The sequence below is a fragment of the Scaptodrosophila lebanonensis genome, unplaced genomic scaffold, assembly GCF_003285725.1.
Source record: "Scaptodrosophila lebanonensis strain 11010-0011.00,11010-0021.00 unplaced genomic scaffold, SlebRS2 tig00000136-arrow-arrow-pilon, whole genome shotgun sequence".
Classification (NCBI taxonomy): Eukaryota; Metazoa; Arthropoda; class Insecta; order Diptera; family Drosophilidae; genus Scaptodrosophila; species Scaptodrosophila lebanonensis.
Window position 1 is genome coordinate 1,390,674 of NW_022060586.1, and position 19,143 is coordinate 1,409,816.

General features: G+C 42.8%; 2 protein-coding genes across 2 annotated transcripts; both read left to right on the forward strand.

Annotated features, from left to right (window-relative positions):
* Window positions 1–3,231: 3,231 nt before the first annotated feature.
* Window positions 3,232–4,528, forward strand: LOC115629164. The gene is made up of 3 exons (XM_030525538.1): window positions 3,232–3,445; window positions 3,594–4,105; window positions 4,195–4,528. The coding sequence occupies exons 2-3, from the start codon at window positions 3,955–3,957 to the stop codon at window positions 4,371–4,373; spliced, it is 330 nt and encodes a 109-aa protein (XP_030381398.1). The 5' UTR covers window positions 3,232–3,445; window positions 3,594–3,954; the 3' UTR covers window positions 4,374–4,528.
* A 6,890-nt stretch (window positions 4,529–11,418) lies between these two features.
* On the forward strand, window positions 11,419–12,694 carry LOC115629171. Its single transcript, XM_030525545.1, has 3 exons — window positions 11,419–11,632; window positions 11,781–12,292; window positions 12,382–12,694. Exons 2-3 carry the CDS (start codon window positions 12,142–12,144, stop codon window positions 12,558–12,560), a joined length of 330 nt encoding a protein of 109 aa, XP_030381405.1. The 5' UTR covers window positions 11,419–11,632; window positions 11,781–12,141; the 3' UTR covers window positions 12,561–12,694.
* The last annotated feature ends 6,449 nt before the right edge of the window (window positions 12,695–19,143 follow it).

Sequence of the window (19,143 nt, forward strand, 5' to 3'; positions counted from 1 at the left end):
TCCGAACCTCTTCAAAGTACTTTTTGAAAGGAAATGGGCGTCGCTTTTGCAAAATGTGCGGGAAGATTAATGACAATTTTGCATAGTGTAAACAAACGTTAAAAAAAATGAATTAAACGCCTATGATTTTATCAAGAACAAATCTATTTTGTGAAAAATAAATAAAAGCTGCGCATACTCCCCGTAACACGTGATACGCGACAGTGAATATTTGACCTTTCGACGAAACTTACCATAGGCTTAACAAAATGCATTTATTAATAAATAACGAGCACTTACCGATACATTATGTATGTATAACTGTATATTATAGTACCTAAGACTATGTCATAGCATAAAAGGAAAAGAGATACAAGTGACGGAAGAAATAAAAGAATTTTCGCGTGTAAACAAAATAGCAATATATAAGAAAAGTACTGCCCTTAATTCGGCTGAGCCGAAGCAAACCTAAAAATATTAATACATACGAGTACATACTCCTTTACATGGATATATATGTTTAGTGTATCCTTGCGGGCAATCGGCGTTGAGAGTGCCGGGACATACAACATACATATAGTATATAAAATGTGAATCAAAATAAACATAATACCGCTATAAATATACATACCTACATACATACATACATATGTAACTAAGCTTGGCACTACATGTGACTTTTAACAGCGCGGGCAAACTCAAATGCACATTGGAATAATCAATTGTAAAAATTTCAAACTAGGAGAATATATACGCATGTACAAAGGAAAATTCTCATATACTTATAAAGTCTCATGCCATAATCTAGGGTTTGGCATTCAGCGAGGCAGAGATAAAGGGAAAGCAGCCGTCGGTATTGCTCCCGTATGCAATATTTATTAACTTATACTTGTACTTCTTGTATGCATGACACATTTGGAAGCATTGGCTGCCGAAAGAAAACACATACACATGTTTATATACAAATAGGTACATATGGATCTAAAGTTTACATTCTTAAATACAGATATGTGTCGCTCGAAACTATACACATTCGAAAACAAACATAGATATTAACATTATATATAGCTCGTAAATATATTTCTGTGTTAAATGTTGTCATCGTACGCGTTGTAGTTATAATAAAATCCGAAAATGAAATACTATAAATCAGAAAATAGGAACAAACTAAATTTAAGTGAATTGGAGGAGAGATACTTCAAGCTACATCTAAGTAAATTGGGGCTAGAGATCCTTCAAGTGGGCCGGCAGCCATTCGCGGGCATATATATATGTGTATATATACATATATACACACATATACATACATATATATATGTATATATATATATATATGAATATATGTATGTATATACATATATATAGAGAGAGACGCGCTTTGTGGTAGCAAAATAGTAATAATAAAAAAGTACATAAATTTAATAATAAACACGACACCTAATCAAAGCTTGAATTTCTTGTAAGAACAAAAATTAAAATCATTGCATCAATGCTGCATGATTAAAATTAAAAAAGCATAAAATCGCATCAATTAAATTAATTAAGCATTCCATTTGATTTATATCTAAACCATTTTCATCTACAACAAGGAAACAATTTCATTCCAGCAAAATGCGGTTAAGTAAGCGCTACAACATACAAAAAATTAAAAAAAATTAAAAAACAGATATGAAAATAAAATAAATGAAAAAATGTTTTCTTTTGTACTTCTATAGGCTGCAGTGGCTTTCGGTATATGCATTGTTCTATTTTTCAACTCCACATAAATACCCGTTTCGGTTTTTCGGCAATTAACATAGATCGGCGACACCACCATACATTGCATCCATACAGGCAATCTGTGGTCTTCCGGCTGAACGTATTAACATATGTACACCTAATTCTGTTTTTACACGGTAGATTGGTTCCAGAAAAAGTCGTTTAGAAAAACGGTGTAAAAAAAATACATAGATCATATGTTATTTTAAAGCGTGATAAATGGAATAATGTCGTGTAACCAAATATAAATTTTTTCATTTTTAAACCGTGTTAAATCAAAACCGTGTAAAAACCGAATTATGTGTACTTAGAGCAATATCTTATCGATTTTGATCAACACAAAACTCCTTCCCTAAATCTCATTAAAATACACAACAAAGTAGAATAAGAAACAAATTTTTAATGTTAAAAATAAATTTTCTATATCGACTCTCCTTGCCATCCTAATTAAGAATATATATACGTTTGAGGGGTTCTGCCACGCCTCCTGCTGTGTAAATATTTCAGGTACAGGATATAATGTACCAATGAAATGGGATCTACTACGCATTCTTCTGCTTGATACATACATTTCAGATTTCAAAACATAATAAAAAAAATTCTACATACTACATATATTACTATGCATGTATGTATACTTCCAAATTAGTCGTCCATGTATTCAAAACAAAACTGATGGCATAAAATGGACGAGGTTTGATTCGAAAGTGAAAATCCAATAATTATAGGAGTTCTAATCAAATACTTCTAGTGCCAGAGGGGAAATGCACCTTTCAAGTAAGGCTGCAAAAATATCTAAAATTACGGGCATTGTTGTTACGACTACGCTTTTCCTCTTGGGCAACGCCGGCTGGCTCATCGGAATTCTCCTTGGGTGTGTGGTTCCAACCCTATGCCCGCGTGAGTCGTACAATAACCGATAACACGGTTCCTCCATCGATAAACAAAATGCCATCACTACAATAAATTCGACGCGCAATATACAAAACCGAATTCAAAACGTAAACAAACCAAAAAAACTAACATAAACTAAAAGAAACGTAATGCGACAAAAAAAACAAATAAACGGATAACTCCCTCAAGCCATCCGTACGAATACGGGTGACTGTAAAAGGAGATAATATACGTGCGGACGGACAGGGATTGGAGGCATCGGACAACTGTATGGGATTTTGCTGTTGTTATCCCAGGCGTACCCTCCCTGCCTGTATCCAAAGGCAAAATGTTTCTTGGATACCCTTTTTTTTTTGGACCGTGCTTGGGCTATTCCATGGCACAGGTGAGTCTCCCGCCCCTACTGATGCTGCTTTAATGCATCATCACCAACGGTGCGACCATTAAAATTAACAATTAATTTTCAGTTTATGTGGCTACAAACATACATATATTTCAGTGTGATTGAGTGTGAGTGAAAACAATGTAAATATGGAACAATAATAATTTATATAAAAACAAAATAAAGAAGGCTTGCCAACGGCCAATGCGGTTCTTTATGTGCGCCAACATGCAAGTATGTTTATGGCAAATAAATATGTATATAGATATATGTGTATGTGTATGAGAAAAATATGCGCGGTACAAAAATTTATAGAAAAATGTCTAACCAAATCCTAACGAGAGCTCTCGACGGTCATGGGCGCAATAGAAATATAAGAATACATATAAAACACTGCGCGCTACTGCAATTGGCAATCTTCATACAATATAAGTGTGTATAAGAGTGTGAACTTTTTTTTTTTTTGAATTAAATAGAGCGCCAAGCTCTGTTTAGGTGCCACTTTCTGCCTTGTTTTGGTTTTTATTATATCTGTATATATTCTTTCTTTTGTATTATCTTCCTTTTTTTTCTTTTGCAGAAACTTCAATGGGGCGGCGTGTGGGACCCTGCAGGCGCAGCCCATACAAACGACACGACGTAAGGCGCGCGGGATCTCTGCCTGATGTCGCTGCTCAACCGCGAACAATAGGCACGGCGCGTGGCCAAGGAACGGACTCACCGGCTTGTCTATCCTCCGCTGCTGATGGCGCAGACGGACGTGTCTGCTGTTGCGTTGTGGTGGCGCCGCTATTGCTGCTGCCACTTCTTGGGTGGGCGCCTTTGCTCCGGCTGCCACTGTCGTTGCTGCTGCTGCCGTTGAAAACGCTGGTGCTGGATCTGCTGCTGTCGTTGAAGACGCTGGTGCTGGATCTGCTGCTGTCGCTGTTGCTCCTGCTACGATGCAGCTCGTGCTGCTACTTATGACGGCCGCTGCAGCTGCTGTGTATGGTTCCACCGCTGTCCGAAAACTTGGCGATATGCCGGAAAATCTATATGCCAAGGAACAAAAGGCATTTAAGCACTGGTCGGCACATTTAAGTGGATATACAGGTATGTATACATCGGCATTAGTTCTGCCTTGCATCTATATCCTTATGCTCACCTTCGAACGGCTTCTGGTTCTTCCTTTCCTTTTTCAGGTTTCAGCACGGCCTCCAGTTCACCAAACGAAAACACTGCCTCGTGGGTCTGCACCGTCGCCCCAAAAACAGGAATGGCGTGTTGCGGCTTGCCTTTTATAGGCCGGATGTCGTATGCCTGCGGATTTTTACGTCCTTGCGCATCCGTTCATCACGGCCTTGACGTTTCCCCACTTTGAGGTGCCATCGGGACACAACCCTGCGCCTGCGTGGCTGCAGTTGCCACCATGGTGCCTCGCTCGGTACCGCTAGATGGCGCTGCAGTACCTTTGTAAATTCTTGGCGCCTTCCGTAGCGCTGCCACCTTTTATTCTTCGTGACCAGCCCGATGCAACACCACCGCAAATATCCAAGTGGGCGGACGCTCGTGCCCCGAAGTGATGTTTGCGCGCATCAAACGGCTGGTGTTGTTGGAGTCCTCTGCTTCGAGTCCGGCGTTGCCTCGGATGACTACTACCGCGGCGCCCAACGTAGGCCACACCCACTCTTGATCTTCAGGTGAGTAGCTCTGGCTGCATCCTCCTCCCTATATTCATCCATTCTGCCTTAGGACAGGCGTCACACTCGGATATCCTTTGCGTGGAATACCCCCAGCAAGTTCCCTTGCAAATCTTCCAGCTCGTATGCGTTGGTGCCGATGGATTTCCTTACGCGAGCTTTTAGAAATTTTCGCGCGAATTTCGCATTGAACGCGCGGCTGAAATCACTCAATGCAAAGTTTCGCCGGTATACCTCCTGGCCGGGCGCTAGTCTTAGCCGCCGCGCACGCCGGTTATAGCGAACGCTACTGCGCTCATACGCCGCATGCAATTGTGCCTGGATTTTCTGTTGCAACAGGGATTGCCTGTCTGCTGTACTCAACGCTGCGAATTCGTGCTCGTCTAAGGACCTTAATTTCCTCGCCAATCGGTACTGCGAACCGTGCAACATCATATGTCGGCCGAATAGTGCGAAAAAAGGCGTTACTCCAGTCGCAGAATGCACGCTGTTTCTGATGGCCACTTCAATTTCCGGAAGGTGTAGGTCCCACTCGCGGTGATCCTGCCCCAGATACGCCCGTATCGCGGACAGTATAGCCCGGTTCACCCTTTCGGACGCGTTGCTTTGCGGCGAATACACCGGTGTCCGCAGATGCTTAACACCGTAGCCCTCCATCATGTCTATAAACTGCTTGGACGTGAATTGCTTACCATTATCGGAGTGTATGACTTCTGGAACGCCGAACGTATGGAACACTTCGTTCACCAAGAAGTCGACGACGCTCCGAGTGGTGGCCTCTCGCATCGCCTTCAGGAACGTGAATTTGGTGAAGTGATCTACCACTATGAATATGAAGGCGTGCCCCTTCCTTGATCGCGGATACTTGCCCAAGAAGTCTATGTATAACTTCTGGAACGGCCTCTCCGTGACGACTTCTGCACCAATTCCCACCTGCATCCCGTAATTGGTGGCTTTCGTCTCTTTGCAGACCACGCATTTTCGGACCACTTCAGCAACGTCTTTGGCCATTCCCGGCCAATAAAACTGCCGCCGCAACCAGGACAACGTCTTCAACACTCCTCCATGCGTTGACGCTTCGGTATGGGCCTTCGATATAAGCATGCCGGTTAGCGCACGCGGAACCCACAGTTTCCACACACTGCCTTCGAGCTGATCTTCTAGCCGATTGAAGGATGTCTTTTTGTAGATCACCCCGTTTTCAATTTTTAAATCAGGTAATTTATCTTTTTGACTTTGAATTTCGCTAATCAGCTCCCGATACTCCTCTGATTCGAATTCTGCGGTTTCTATACCCAACAGGTCTCCTGGGAAGAAATCCAACTCCTCTAAAGTTTCGGCTTCGGTGCTTCTGGACAGCATATCCGCCACGATGTTGTCGGAGCCCTTCCGGTGCGTGATTTCAAAGTCGAAGCCCTGGAGCAGCAACGACCAACGAGCCAATCGCCCGGACAAATCCTTCATGGACATCAGCCATTTCAAACTGGCGTGATCGGTTATGACTGTGAATGGCATCATTTCGATGTATGGCCGGAATTTTTGTATCGCCAATACCGCCGCCAAGCACTCCTTCTCGGTCACCGAGTAGTTCACCTGGTGCTTGTTCATCTTGGCAGAAAAGAACGCAATGGGCCTCTCGTTTCCCTGCAAATCCACCTGGAATAATACGGCTCCGACGCCAATATGGGATGCGTCACATTGTACAAAAAATGGGCGTGAAAAATCCGCGTGTACCAGCACTGGCGCAGATGTGAGCGCCTTCTTCAACGCCTCAAATGCTGCAATCGCTTCGCCACCGAGTGAGAACCTACCTCCCGATCGCTTTTTCAAAGCCTCAGTGAGCGGAGCCGCTAAGGTGGCAAAATCTTTAATAAATCGCCTGTACCACCCGGCGGTTCCTAAGAAAGCTCGAACCTCCTTTACGGACCTTGGCACCTGTATGCGCTGTATCGCCTGCACCCGTTCTGGATCTGTTCGAAGCACGCCGCCGCCCACGATAAATCCCAGGTATTTCAACGTTTTAAAGCAAAACTTCGACTTTTGTAACCCTATCGTCAGGTTTGCCTTCTTGAGGCATTCAGCTACTCTCTTCAGGTACTCCAAGTGCGTATCAAAATCAGCCGCGAAGACTACCAAATCGTCTAGATATACTTTAACGTTGGACCTCAGTTCATTCGGTATGACCTTGTCCATCAGCCGGCACAACCTTTGAGCGGCGTTACACAACCCGAAAGGCATCATGCGGAATTGGTACAACGGTCGCCCTGGTACCGTAAACGCAGTGCACCTTCTACTGGACTCCTCCAACTCCACCTGCCAAAACGCAAATTTCAGGTCCACACTGGAAATATAATATGTCTGATCGATTCCAGATAGGATTCCCTCCACGCATGGTAGCGGATAGGCATCTTTGACTGTCAGTTTGTTCAACTTGCGGGCATCGAGGCAAAAGCGGTTCTTGCCCGGCCGTCGCACTATGGTGGTGCGGTTACTCCACGGACTATCGCTTACCTCGATGACGCCAAGCGCCAGCATGCTGTCCACCTCATCCCACACAATCTTCTGCATAGCGGGTGATAGAGGGTAGTGCCTGTCTTTCACTGGCTCTGCTCCGCTGACCAATTCAATTCGGTGAGTCTCCAAAGTAGTCTTGCCTAATCCCGCTTCTTCGAAGGTTAAAAATTCTTTTTTTACTTGTTCCAATTGCAGCTTTTGTTGTTCATTCAATTTCCACATATCTGGTTCAGGCCTTACTTCATCCTGGTCCGCATAATGCGCCACTCTATCAGCTAGCAATTCATCGAGGACAAGTCTTTTAACGGCTGGCTTTTCTGGAGGAATTAATAGTGGTGCCAAGTTAAACAGCCGCCAAAAGTCGATACCGAAATACGCGTTCTGTTCGAGTGATGGGCATACGTAAAATTCCACTTCTTTGGCCTCTTCTCGATACACCACTGGTAAACGCACTCGTCCAATTACGGCTCTGTCTTCACCGCCTGCTGTTTTAATTATCGAAATGTAATTTCTGGGCACCATGCCAATCTCTTTCAGCAGTTCCAGACTGCCCTTGCCTAGCACGCTTACCGAGGCCCCGGTATCCAGCAAACCGCGTAGCACATGGCCTCGTACCAGTACTTCGGCAAAAATCCTCGGATCTGCTGCTCCTTCGCGTCGCACTGCCTCGGCTACCAGCTTCTTCGTCTGCCTTCTCCCTCGGAATCGTGCTCGGGCCTTTTTAACTTTGGCTGTCACCATCCTCATCCCATCTAACTGATGTTGGGCAAAAATTCTATTACGCGCCTCCAGATATGCCCGCATCTTTTCCTCGTACGGTAAAAATTTCAACTTATTACTATATGGGGTATTTTTCTTATGAAATTCTTCTTTCAGGACCGCTCCGCTGTCATCCTGGTGGGCACCTGTGTCGAGCGCGATTCGCCCACTTGCTCCGCACTCCGACGGCCGTTTCCCGTGCAATCGGGACAGGTTGGACTATAGGTGTCGGGCCTGCCACACCTATAACAGAAGACGCGCCTTTCCGGTGACATGCAGTCGCGGAAACTATGGCCGGCTTGTCTGCAGTTCCAGCAAACTAACGCCCGTTGCGGACGCCTTGCCAAACGCGCCTCTTCAACTACGCCGAAATCCGCCGACTCCTCGCCGTTAGTGTCGTCGACCAACTCCTCCACTGCCGGTGGACGGTTTCCGCCACTAAAACGTGTGCCGCTGCGAGTTGGGAACACGCCTTCCCGCCGCTGGACCATAGCTTCCACCTCTACGCATTCGTCACGTAAGTGGTCTACCGTGTACACGCGCATCGCATACACATAACGAGCTAGTTCTATTTTTAATCCTTTTTTTATATATTTCATCATCTCGTTTTCAGATGGTGCTGTGTGGAGACGCGACGCCAGTTTCCTCATGGCATGGAAGTACTCCTCAACGCTTTCGCTTGCCTTCTGCCGTCTTTCGCGCAATTGACGCATGCGCTCGAATTCATCGGCGGCGCCTTTAAAACGGGACAGCATGCTTCGTTTTAGTTCTGGCCAGCTGTCTGCCCGGTGGTCCCTGACGTACTGCCAGTACCACTCGCGAGCGTGCCCAGTTACTAACAGATGGAAACTGTTTAATACTTCGGACCATGCGCAGCGACACTGCCTCTGAAGGAACTCGACCTGGAAAACGAAGTCTTCAACAGCCATTTTTTCCTTATCGCCGCTGAAAACGATGTCCCACTTTTCGACGTGGCACCATCCGGATCTGCCATTCGCCGCTACATACGGAGGAGGCGGGTCCAGCTGACCACTCCCATCGTTACGCCTGTTGCCTCTTCGACGGGCCGACGGTGCTGCGGGATTTTGCCAATTTCGAGCTGTGTTGTTGCTACTGCCAGCTCCACTGGAGGAATTAGCTGCCGCTGGCCTTGCTACTGGACGCGAAGTTCCTCTTGCTGGTGTTAGAGGTTCAGCCTGGTATTGATGCGGCCGTTTTGGCACCGCACCCCGATTCTGGCTGACTGGCGGTTGCCATGCTCCATTTGCAGCTGAATCGCCGCTATTCGCTCGCGGTTGCAAAACTTCTTTCAACGCGCCCATCAAGTCTTGAAACCCCATTCGGATTTCCTCCTGCAACACTTTGTTGATGCCCTCTTTTTGCGATTGGCGGTATGTTTCGTTCGCCTGGGCCACTGCTGCTTCTACCACCGACGCGACTACTGGCTCGGCGTCCCAGTGTACTGCTGGTGCTATGGACGGCCTCGGAGGAGTGTGCATGAGGCCACCGGTGGAAAAACCTACGGCTCCTTCTAGGTGTTCCTCCAGCGCTGGATCATCATTTCTGGCAGTTCTCGACCTTGTGTTATACGCCCGCGCAGAATCCTTCTCCATTTCAATCCAAAAAAAATACGCTCTGTTTTTTATAATATTTATTTATTTATTTTGGATTATGAATTTGTTCAGCTTTCAAGCAGGCCCCGAAGAAAAAATCGTATTAATTGGATAATTGTATATATGTATTCCAAACAATGAAAATGTTTGCAAACGCCCAAAACAACAAAAACAAATGGGCAAGAAAATATATGTACGCTGAATATGTATGATGGATAAATAAATAAATAAATAGGTACAACAATAAATAGATAAATATGTGAATTGGAATAAATAAATATGAATATAGTAGTAAAAATAAAAAAAACAAATCTTTAAATAAATTCACGTCCAACTTTGCACGGAAACCAAAAAAAAATATATATATACGCTCAACCACAAGACAAATGTAACATATGTATATGCACCAAACGTAACCAAACAGACTTAATAAAATGTAAGCAATAAACAAACAAATTTTCTTTTAAACTTCTGTATATAGGGGCTGAGACTCACACTCCGCCGGAACCCAAACACGGCTCCTATAATATCTACGCCTGTTACAGCTGCCCTACGCCACAATCCTGCTATATTTGTTCGCTGCTACATTTATCGCCTTGACGGCGATGAACGACAGCCAACAAATTAAATGGTTGCTTCTTGACACCCAATTCTGTTTTGGGCACCATCTGCTCTGAGTCACCGTGCGTAGCGGTGCATCGCAGGCGACTTTCCTCGTCATCCTGGGCCACCGGTACTCTACGTCCACCAGGCAAACACGATGACACCACGGCGACCGTGCACAAACGAATTGACGCAAGAATTACAACAAAAACACTGAAACGAAATAACAAAAAAAAAACGCGCATTGGAATCCCCCCATAGTACCCATTGCCTAGCGTCGTTCCAAATGGCAGTCGCAAACGAAGGGCTCATACTCGCACCTTCGTGACTTACTGTCCATGTCACACACGCTTGCAGTTGGTGCTATAAGGGATTCCGTCCCTACCATACCGATCGTCGGCCCCTAGCCATCGGCTTAATTTATTTTTTCCCTATCTAAATTCTCAGCCTGCGTACGGCGGCTGCCTAGACTCCTCCCCAAACGTGGTACAGGGCCCTAAACAACTCCACCTACTCCTTGGCATTAAAAATTCAAACATCCAAATTGGGCGCCATATTGTTAAGACTACGCTTTTCCTCTTGGGCAACGCCGGCTGGCTCATCGGAATTCTCCTTGGGTGTGTGGTTCCAACCCTATGCCCGCGTGAGTCGTACAATAACCGATAACACGGTTCCTCCATCGATAAACAAAATGCCATCACTACAATAAATCCGACGCGCAATATACAAAACCGAATTCAAAACGTAAACAAACCAAAAAAACTAACATAAACTAAAAGAAACGTAATGCGACAAAAAAAACAAATAAACGGATAACTCCCTCAAGCCATCCGTACGAATACGGGTGACTGTAAAAGGAGATAATATACGTGCGGACGGACAGGGATTGGAGGCATCGGACAACTGTATGGGATTTTGCTGTTGTTATCCCAGGCGTACCCTCCCTGCCTGTATCCAAAGGCAAAATGTTTCTTGGATACCCTTTTTTTTTTGGACCGTGCTTGGGCTATTCCATGGCACAGGTGAGTCTCCCGCCCCTACTGATGCTGCTTTAATGCATCATCACCAACGGTGCGACCATTAAAATTAACAATTAATTTTCAGTTTATGTGGCTACAAACATACATATATTTCAGTGTGATTGAGTGTGAGTGAAAACAATGTAAATATGGAACAATAATAATTTATATAAAAACAAAATAAAGAAGGCTTGCCAACGGCCAATGCGGTTCTTTATGTGCGCCAACATGCAAGTATGTTTATGGCAAATAAATATGTATATAGATATATGTGTATGTGTATGAGAAAAATATGCGCGGTACAAAAATTTATAGAAAAATGTCTAACCAAATCCTAACGAGAGCTCTCGACGGTCATGGGCGCAATAGAAATATAAGAATACATATAAAACACTGCGCGCTACTGCAATTGGCAATCTTCATACAATATAAGTGTGTATAAGAGTGTGAACTTTTTTTTTTTTTGAATTAAATAGAGCGCCAAGCTCTGTTTAGGTGCCACTTTCTGCCTTGTTTTGGTTTTTATTATATCTGTATATATTCTTTCTTTTGTATTATCTTCCTTTTTTTTCTTTTGCAGAAACTTCAATGGGGCGGCGTGTGGGACCCTGCAGGCGCAGCCCATACAAACGACACGACGTAAGGCGCGCGGGATCTCTGCCTGATGTCGCTGCTCAACCGCGAACAATAGGCACGGCGCGTGGCCAAGGAACGGACTCACCGGCTTGTCTATCCTCCGCTGCTGATGGCGCAGACGGACGTGTCTGCTGTTGCGTTGTGGTGGCGCCGCTATTGCTGCTGCCACTTCTTGGGTGGGCGCCTTTGCTCCGGCTGCCACTGTCGTTGCTGCTGCTGCCGTTGAAAACGCTGGTGCTGGATCTGCTGCTGTCGTTGAAGACGCTGGTGCTGGATCTGCTGCTGTCGCTGTTGCTCCTGCTACGATGCAGCTCGTGCTGCTACTTATGACGGCCGCTGCAGCTGCTGTGTATGGTTCCACCGCTGTCCGAAAACTTGGCGATATGCCGGAAAATCTATATGCCAAGGAACAAAAGGCATTTAAGCACTGGTCGGCACATTTAAGTGGATATACAGGTATGTATACATCGGCATTAGTTCTGCCTTGCATCTATATCCTTATGCTCACCTTCGAACGGCTTCTGGTTCTTCCTTTCCTTTTTCAGGTTTCAGCACGGCCTCCAGTTCACCAAACGAAAACACTGCCTCGTGGGTCTGCACCGTCGCCCCAAAAACAGGAATGGCGTGTTGCGGCTTGCCTTTTATAGGCCGGATGTCGTATGCCTGCGGATTTTTACGTCCTTGCGCATCCGTTCATCACGGCCTTGACGTTTCCCCACTTTGAGGTGCCATCGGGACACAACCCTGCGCCTGCGTGGCTGCAGTTGCCACCATGGTGCCTCGCTCGGTACCGCTAGATGGCGCTGCAGTACCTTTGTAAATTCTTGGCGCCTTCCGTAGCGCTGCCACCTTTTATTCTTCGTGACCAGCCCGATGCAACATTGTCTTTTCTTTACCAAATTGATTATTATTATAGACATACTTGTAAGTAAATTACAGTACAGTACATACTTGTAAATAATAATAATAATAAATATATGATTTGCATATAAACTAACCATCGGTGAAAAGCTGTTGATCAAACCTTAAACACGACTTAAAAGTGATCATCCCATCTCCTGTTTAAGTTTTAATTCACTGTAAACGAAAGCTTTAAGTCATTTTGGTTTGACGGTTAAACGTCCTATTTCAACCAGTATTATAATGTTAGCTGCAACTATGATTATTTTTCTTTAACAGGTTCCTCAAAACTCTAATTAAGAATGTTTGTACGGGATTTAGATGGAGCAATAAGACAATTTTGGCCTATGTTATAAAGTGACTTGGCTGTGAATCGGGGCGTAGCTGGCAGAAGAGTAAATTAAATTAGCCCATCGAGTGTAAAGCGTAACTACGATATTATTGTAAGATGATTAGATTTATATTATTTAGACTTTATTAGCCTAAAAAGCTTTATTAGCGGATGCATATCGCCATGTGAGGAGACGATTCAATAAGAACATGTCCGTTGGTATGAACACCATATGAACTAATTGGCAGTAAAAGGTAGGGACACCAAAATTGGTATACGCGTATGTATGTACATATGTATGTGTGTACAAGTACCAAGTTAATTACAAATTATACATACATACATACAGGGTGCGCCATCTTTTATGTCGGTATGTAAATATTGAATAACTTTGTCATTAGTGAACCGATTGACTTGAGTAGACCAGTGTTGAAAAATTAGTCTGAAGAAATTGTACAGCACCAAATTAAATAAAAATATCTCATACTTGAAAATCGGTTGTTTATTTTCAAAGATATTTTTATAGCCTGTACCCAAAGGGTAAAAGGCTATACTAGTTTTGTGCGCATGTATGTAACACACAGAAGGAGGCGTGGCAGACCCCACAAAGTATATATGTATATTCTTGATCAGGGTGACAAGCCGAGTCGATAGCAGCTGTTGTTGTTGTTGCTGCTTGGGTTCAACTTTGTGCTGCATACATGCATGCATATAAAGACGCAGAGACACGATTCTGATTTTTTTTCATTTCTTCCTTTTTGGTGGGAGGTACAGGGTATTTAAGAGTTGAGCTTGCTCGACTGTAGCATTCTTTTCTTGTTTATTTTCGATGTTTTCTGTACAACATCACAGTTCTTTTAAAGCACATGCTTTACGATATAACAACTTATTATACGAGCCCTAACCACTATTAATTAGTACGGCTAAGCTTTTTTCGATAGTGCAACTTTCAGTGACTTATATTTCTTTCTAGGTAATGATTGCCCAAACATAGTACTTATAGTTTTTAGAAAGGTCATTGAATTACCCTTAATTTCATATCAAAACTTGCACACGTTTCATATAACAATAATGCAAAAAATCTATTTAAATAAGACAACTTTCATAATACACGCAATATTTTTATAGCCTGTACCCAAAGGGTGAAAGGCTATACTAGTTTTGTGCGCATGTATGTAACACACAGAAGGAGGCGTGGCAGACCCCACAAAGTATATATATTCTTGATCAGGGTGACAAGCCGAGTCGATATAACCATGTCCGTCCGTCCGTCATTATGAGCGCAAGGATCTCAGAAGGTACAAGAGCTAGAATTACCAAACTTGGCATCCAATTCTGAAGAAAGTTATAGCCATAAATGAAATCGCTGCTCATGCGCTGCCTGCAGCACTGCTGTTGTTGTTGCTGCTTTGGTTCAACTTTGTGCTGCATACATACACGCATATAAACACGCATAGGTACGTGATGTAAATGTATGCTGTTAAAACTGAACAAAAACATGTGTTCTAATTTACTTTAATTACTTAATTAATTAATTCATTTTTTTAATAATTTATTTTTCTTAATTTTTTTTTTTTAATTTTCCTTTTCTGTGGAGAGTACAGGCTATTTTACTGTCGGGCTTGCTCGACTGCGGCGTTCTCTCTTGTTTCGTATCGACCCATGCAGAAGTACGCACGAATATTATTTTGTTTTTCACATGCTACATTATCAAATATCATTATACAAGTAGAATTATTTTTTGCCTTATCTGGTGGTATAACGCTTTCATTGTCAGAGAACGTAAACTGGGATAGTTTCCGTTTATCTTAGCAATATTCATATTTTGGTTTGGGCAACGATTTAGAATAAATAAAAATATTTCTAAATTTCAATCCATCGGGACTCACAATTCGATGGTCCCACAATTATAGCTCTAATTGAGTTAGGTAATAGAATGTTTGTCGTCAATATTTTGCATTTTTATACTCTGTACATGAAATGTACAAGAGTATATTAGGTTTGCGGGAGCTGAAAAATGTAACAGGCAGAAGGAGGCGTGGCAGACCCCACAAAGTATATATATTCTTGATCAGCATGACGAGACGAGTCGATATAGCCCTGTCTGTCTGTCTGTCCGTCTGTCCGTCCGTATGAACACCTGGATCTCAGAGACTATAAGAGATAGAGACACCAAATTTTGCACAAAGATGCGTTATGTGTGTATTCTATACGAGTTTGTTTTATTTTTTGGATTTTCCCCCCCACTTCCCCCCTATGGGGGTTTTCCCGATTTTCCATTCGTATAATCGCCTATATCTCGGAGACTATAAGACCTAGGAACACCAAATTTTAGTCCCAGTGCCTTATGTGAATACGCAGAAAATGTATATTTTGGAATTCCCCTCCCTCCCCCCTCTACCCCGCAAATCGTAACTCCCGTAATTCTTGGAATTTCGAACTAAAATTTTGGAAATACCCCCAGTTGGTTATTATGTGTCCGTATGCCAAATTTCATTATGATAGACCGATTTAACAAGAAGTTATAGCCATAAATATATTTGCTGATGCAGCGCTGCTGCAGCGCTGCCCGCGGCTGTTGTTGATGTTGCTGTTTGGTTGACTGCGAAAATGCTTACACAGACACGAATAGATGCGCATAGTCATACATACACTCACACAGACGCAATTGCTATGTAAATGTGCAATTATACACCCTTTACGTGAGTTCGAATACCGAGAGAGGTAAAATCGATCAAATTTTTATAGCCTGTACCCAAAGGGTGAAAGGCTATACTAGTTTTGTGCGCATGTATGTAACACACAGAAGGAGGCGTGGCAGACCCCACAAAGTATATATATTATTGATCAGGATGAGAAGCCGAGTCGATATAGCCTTGTCCGTCCGTCCGTCTGTCCGTCTGTCCGTCTGTCTGTCCGTATGAACGCAAGGATCTCAGAAAGTATAAGAGCTAGAATAACCAAACTTGGTTTCCATATTCTCCTAAGACCGAGAAAGTACGAGTTTGAGTTTTTTTTCGATGCACCCCCCCACTCCCCCGCAATTCGTGTTTTTTCTTATAACTTCCGTAATTCTCGGAATTTTGAAATAAATTTTGGTAGGTACATCCAGTTAGTACTAATGTGTCCGTATGCCAAATTTCATCATGATAGGTCAATTCTGAAGAAAGTTATAGCCATAAGGAAAATCGCTGCTCATGCGCTGCCTCTGTCGGCAGCGCTGCCCGCAGCTGTTGTTGTTGTTGCTGCTTTGGTTCAACTTTGTGCTGCATACATACACGCATATAAACACGCATAGGTACGTGATGTAAATGTATGATGTTAAAACTGAACATAAACATGTATTCTCATTTAATTTAATTAATTAATTCATTCATTCATTTTTATAGCCTGTACCCAAAGGGTGAAAGGCTATACTAGTTTTGTGCGCATGTATGTAACACACAGAAGGAGGCGTGGCAGACCCCACAAAGTATATATATTCTTGATCAGGATGAGAAGCCGAGTCGATATAGCCTTGTCCGTCCGTCCGTCCGTCCGTCTGTCCGTCTGTCCGTCTGTCTGTCCGTCTGTCCGTATGAACGCAAGGATCTCAGAAAGTATAAGAGCTAGAATAACCAAACTTGGTTTCCATATTCTCCTAAGACCGAGAAAGTACGAGTTTGAGTTTTTTTTCGATGCACCCCCCCACTCCCCCGCAATTCGTGTTTTTTCTTATAACTTCCGTAATTCTCGGAATTTTGAAATAAATTTTGGTAGGTACATCCAGTTAGTACTAATGTGTCCGTATGCCAAATTTCATCATGATAGGTCAATTCTGAAGAAAGTTATAGCCATAAGGAAAATCGCTGCTCATGCGCTGCCTCTGTCGGCAGCGCTGCCCGCAGCTGTTGTTGTTGTTGCTGCTTTGGTTCAACTTTGTGCTGCATACATACACGCATATAAACACGCATAGGTACGTGATGTAAATGTATGATGTTAAAACTGAACATAAACATGTATTCTCATTTAATTTAATTAATTAATTCATTCATTCATTTTTATAGCCTGTACCCAAAGGGTGAAAGGCTATACTAGTTTTGTGCGCATGTATGTAACACACAGAAGGAGGCGTGGCAGACCCCACAAAGTATATATATTCTTGATCAGGATGAGAAGCCGAGTCGATATAGCCTTGTCCGTCCGTCCGTCCGTCCGTCTGTCCGTCTGTCCGTCTGTCTGTCCGTCTGTCCGTATGAACGCAAGGATCTCAGAAAGTATAAGAGCTAGAATAACCAAACTTGGTTTCCATATTCTCCTAAGACCGAGAAAGTACGAGTTTGAGTTTTTTTTCGATGCACCCCCCCACTCCCCCGCAATTCGTGTTTTTTCTTATAACTTCCGTAATTCTTGGAATTTTGAAATCAATTTTGGTAGGTACATCCAGTTAGTACTAATGTGTCCGTGTGCCAAATTTCATCATGATAGGTCAATTCTGAAGAAAGTTATAGCCATAAGTAAAATCGCTGCTCATGCGCTGCCTCTGTCGGCAGCGCTGCCCGCAGCTGTTGTTGTTGTTGCTGCTTTGGTTCAACTTTGTGCTGCATACATACACGCATATAAACACGCATAGGTACGTGATGTAAATGTATGCTGTTAAAACTAAACATAAACATATATTCTAATTTAATTTAATTAATTAATTCATTAATTTTTTTTAATAATTTAATTTTTTTTTTTTTTAATTTTTCTTTTTTTGTGGGCAGTACAGGCTATTTTACTGTCGGGCTTGCTCGACTGTAGCGTTCTATCTTGTTTTTTTTATTTTCTTAATTTTTTTATTTTCTATAATTATTGTAAACATATGTACAGAGTATTTCAAAGTCGGGACACCCGACTTTAGCTTTTTTACTTGTTATACTCAATTTCTGTTTCATTAGCTGCATATTTAATAATTTGTCTTCTTGAATGTTTATTACTGTAAATGTATCGAACTGAGTTTCAAATAAAATGCCAACATATTTTTTTATATATATATTTCATATCCACAAAGAAAGGAATTAAACAAGAGACACTTAGCAGATAATATTTTGGCAGTGGAGTGGAGTCGCCTTAACGCAAACGATAGTAGTTTGGGAGAAAAAGCTGACATTGTTATGGGTCTACGACTGCATCGCAGATGAGCTAGCGAGAGAGGGAACGACCGTACTCTTCGATCCTGAAAAGGTGGGTATTGGTATGCCGTTGGCCTCCTTCCTGCTGATGACTAGAAACCGCGCGCTTTTATTGACCTATCAGCGCTGGGATGGTACACACACGTGTGTAAGGGCTCGGTTAACATGACCGTGGTGGGTCCGTCTGTCTGGATGAACGCAAGGATCTCAGAAAATATAAAAGCTAGAATTACCAAAGTTGGTATCCAGATTCTCCTAGGTCCGAGAAAGGTCTCAATGAAAAATTGAAAAACCGAGTATGCAGTTTTATTTGTATTCTTTTATTGATTTTATTGGTTATTCTAGCTCTTATGCTTTCAGAGATCCTTGCGTTCATACGGACAGACAGACGGACGGACGGACAAGGCTATATCCACTCGGCTTCTCATCCTGATCAAGAATATATATACTTTGTGGGGTCTGCCACGCCTCCTTCTGTGTGTTACATACATGCGCACAAATCCAGTAGAGCCTTTCGCCTTTGGGTAGAGGCTATAATGAGCATACATTACGCATAATGAATCAAGTTCTTTACGATATAAATGTTAATGGTTGTGAGAAAGGATGAAGTTCTCCACGTCCAAGAGAAAACACAAGAGTTATATTCCCTTTGTCAGGCGTAACAAATACCTGCATTATTGGAGAGATAGTTTGCGGTTGTATAATATGAAATCTCTCCCACCCACCATGACAAGTGCAAAATTCATCTTGTGGAGTGTTTCTTTGTGACCAAAACATATTGTAGTACATATATATATGTACTTCACTATAACAACGCAATAATAAAAACTTTAAGAATAAATGCCCGCAATTCTAGCTATTGAAACTTTGAACTTTCTGATAATTATATTTAATATTGCTTCCCAAATAACGTATGGCTTCCA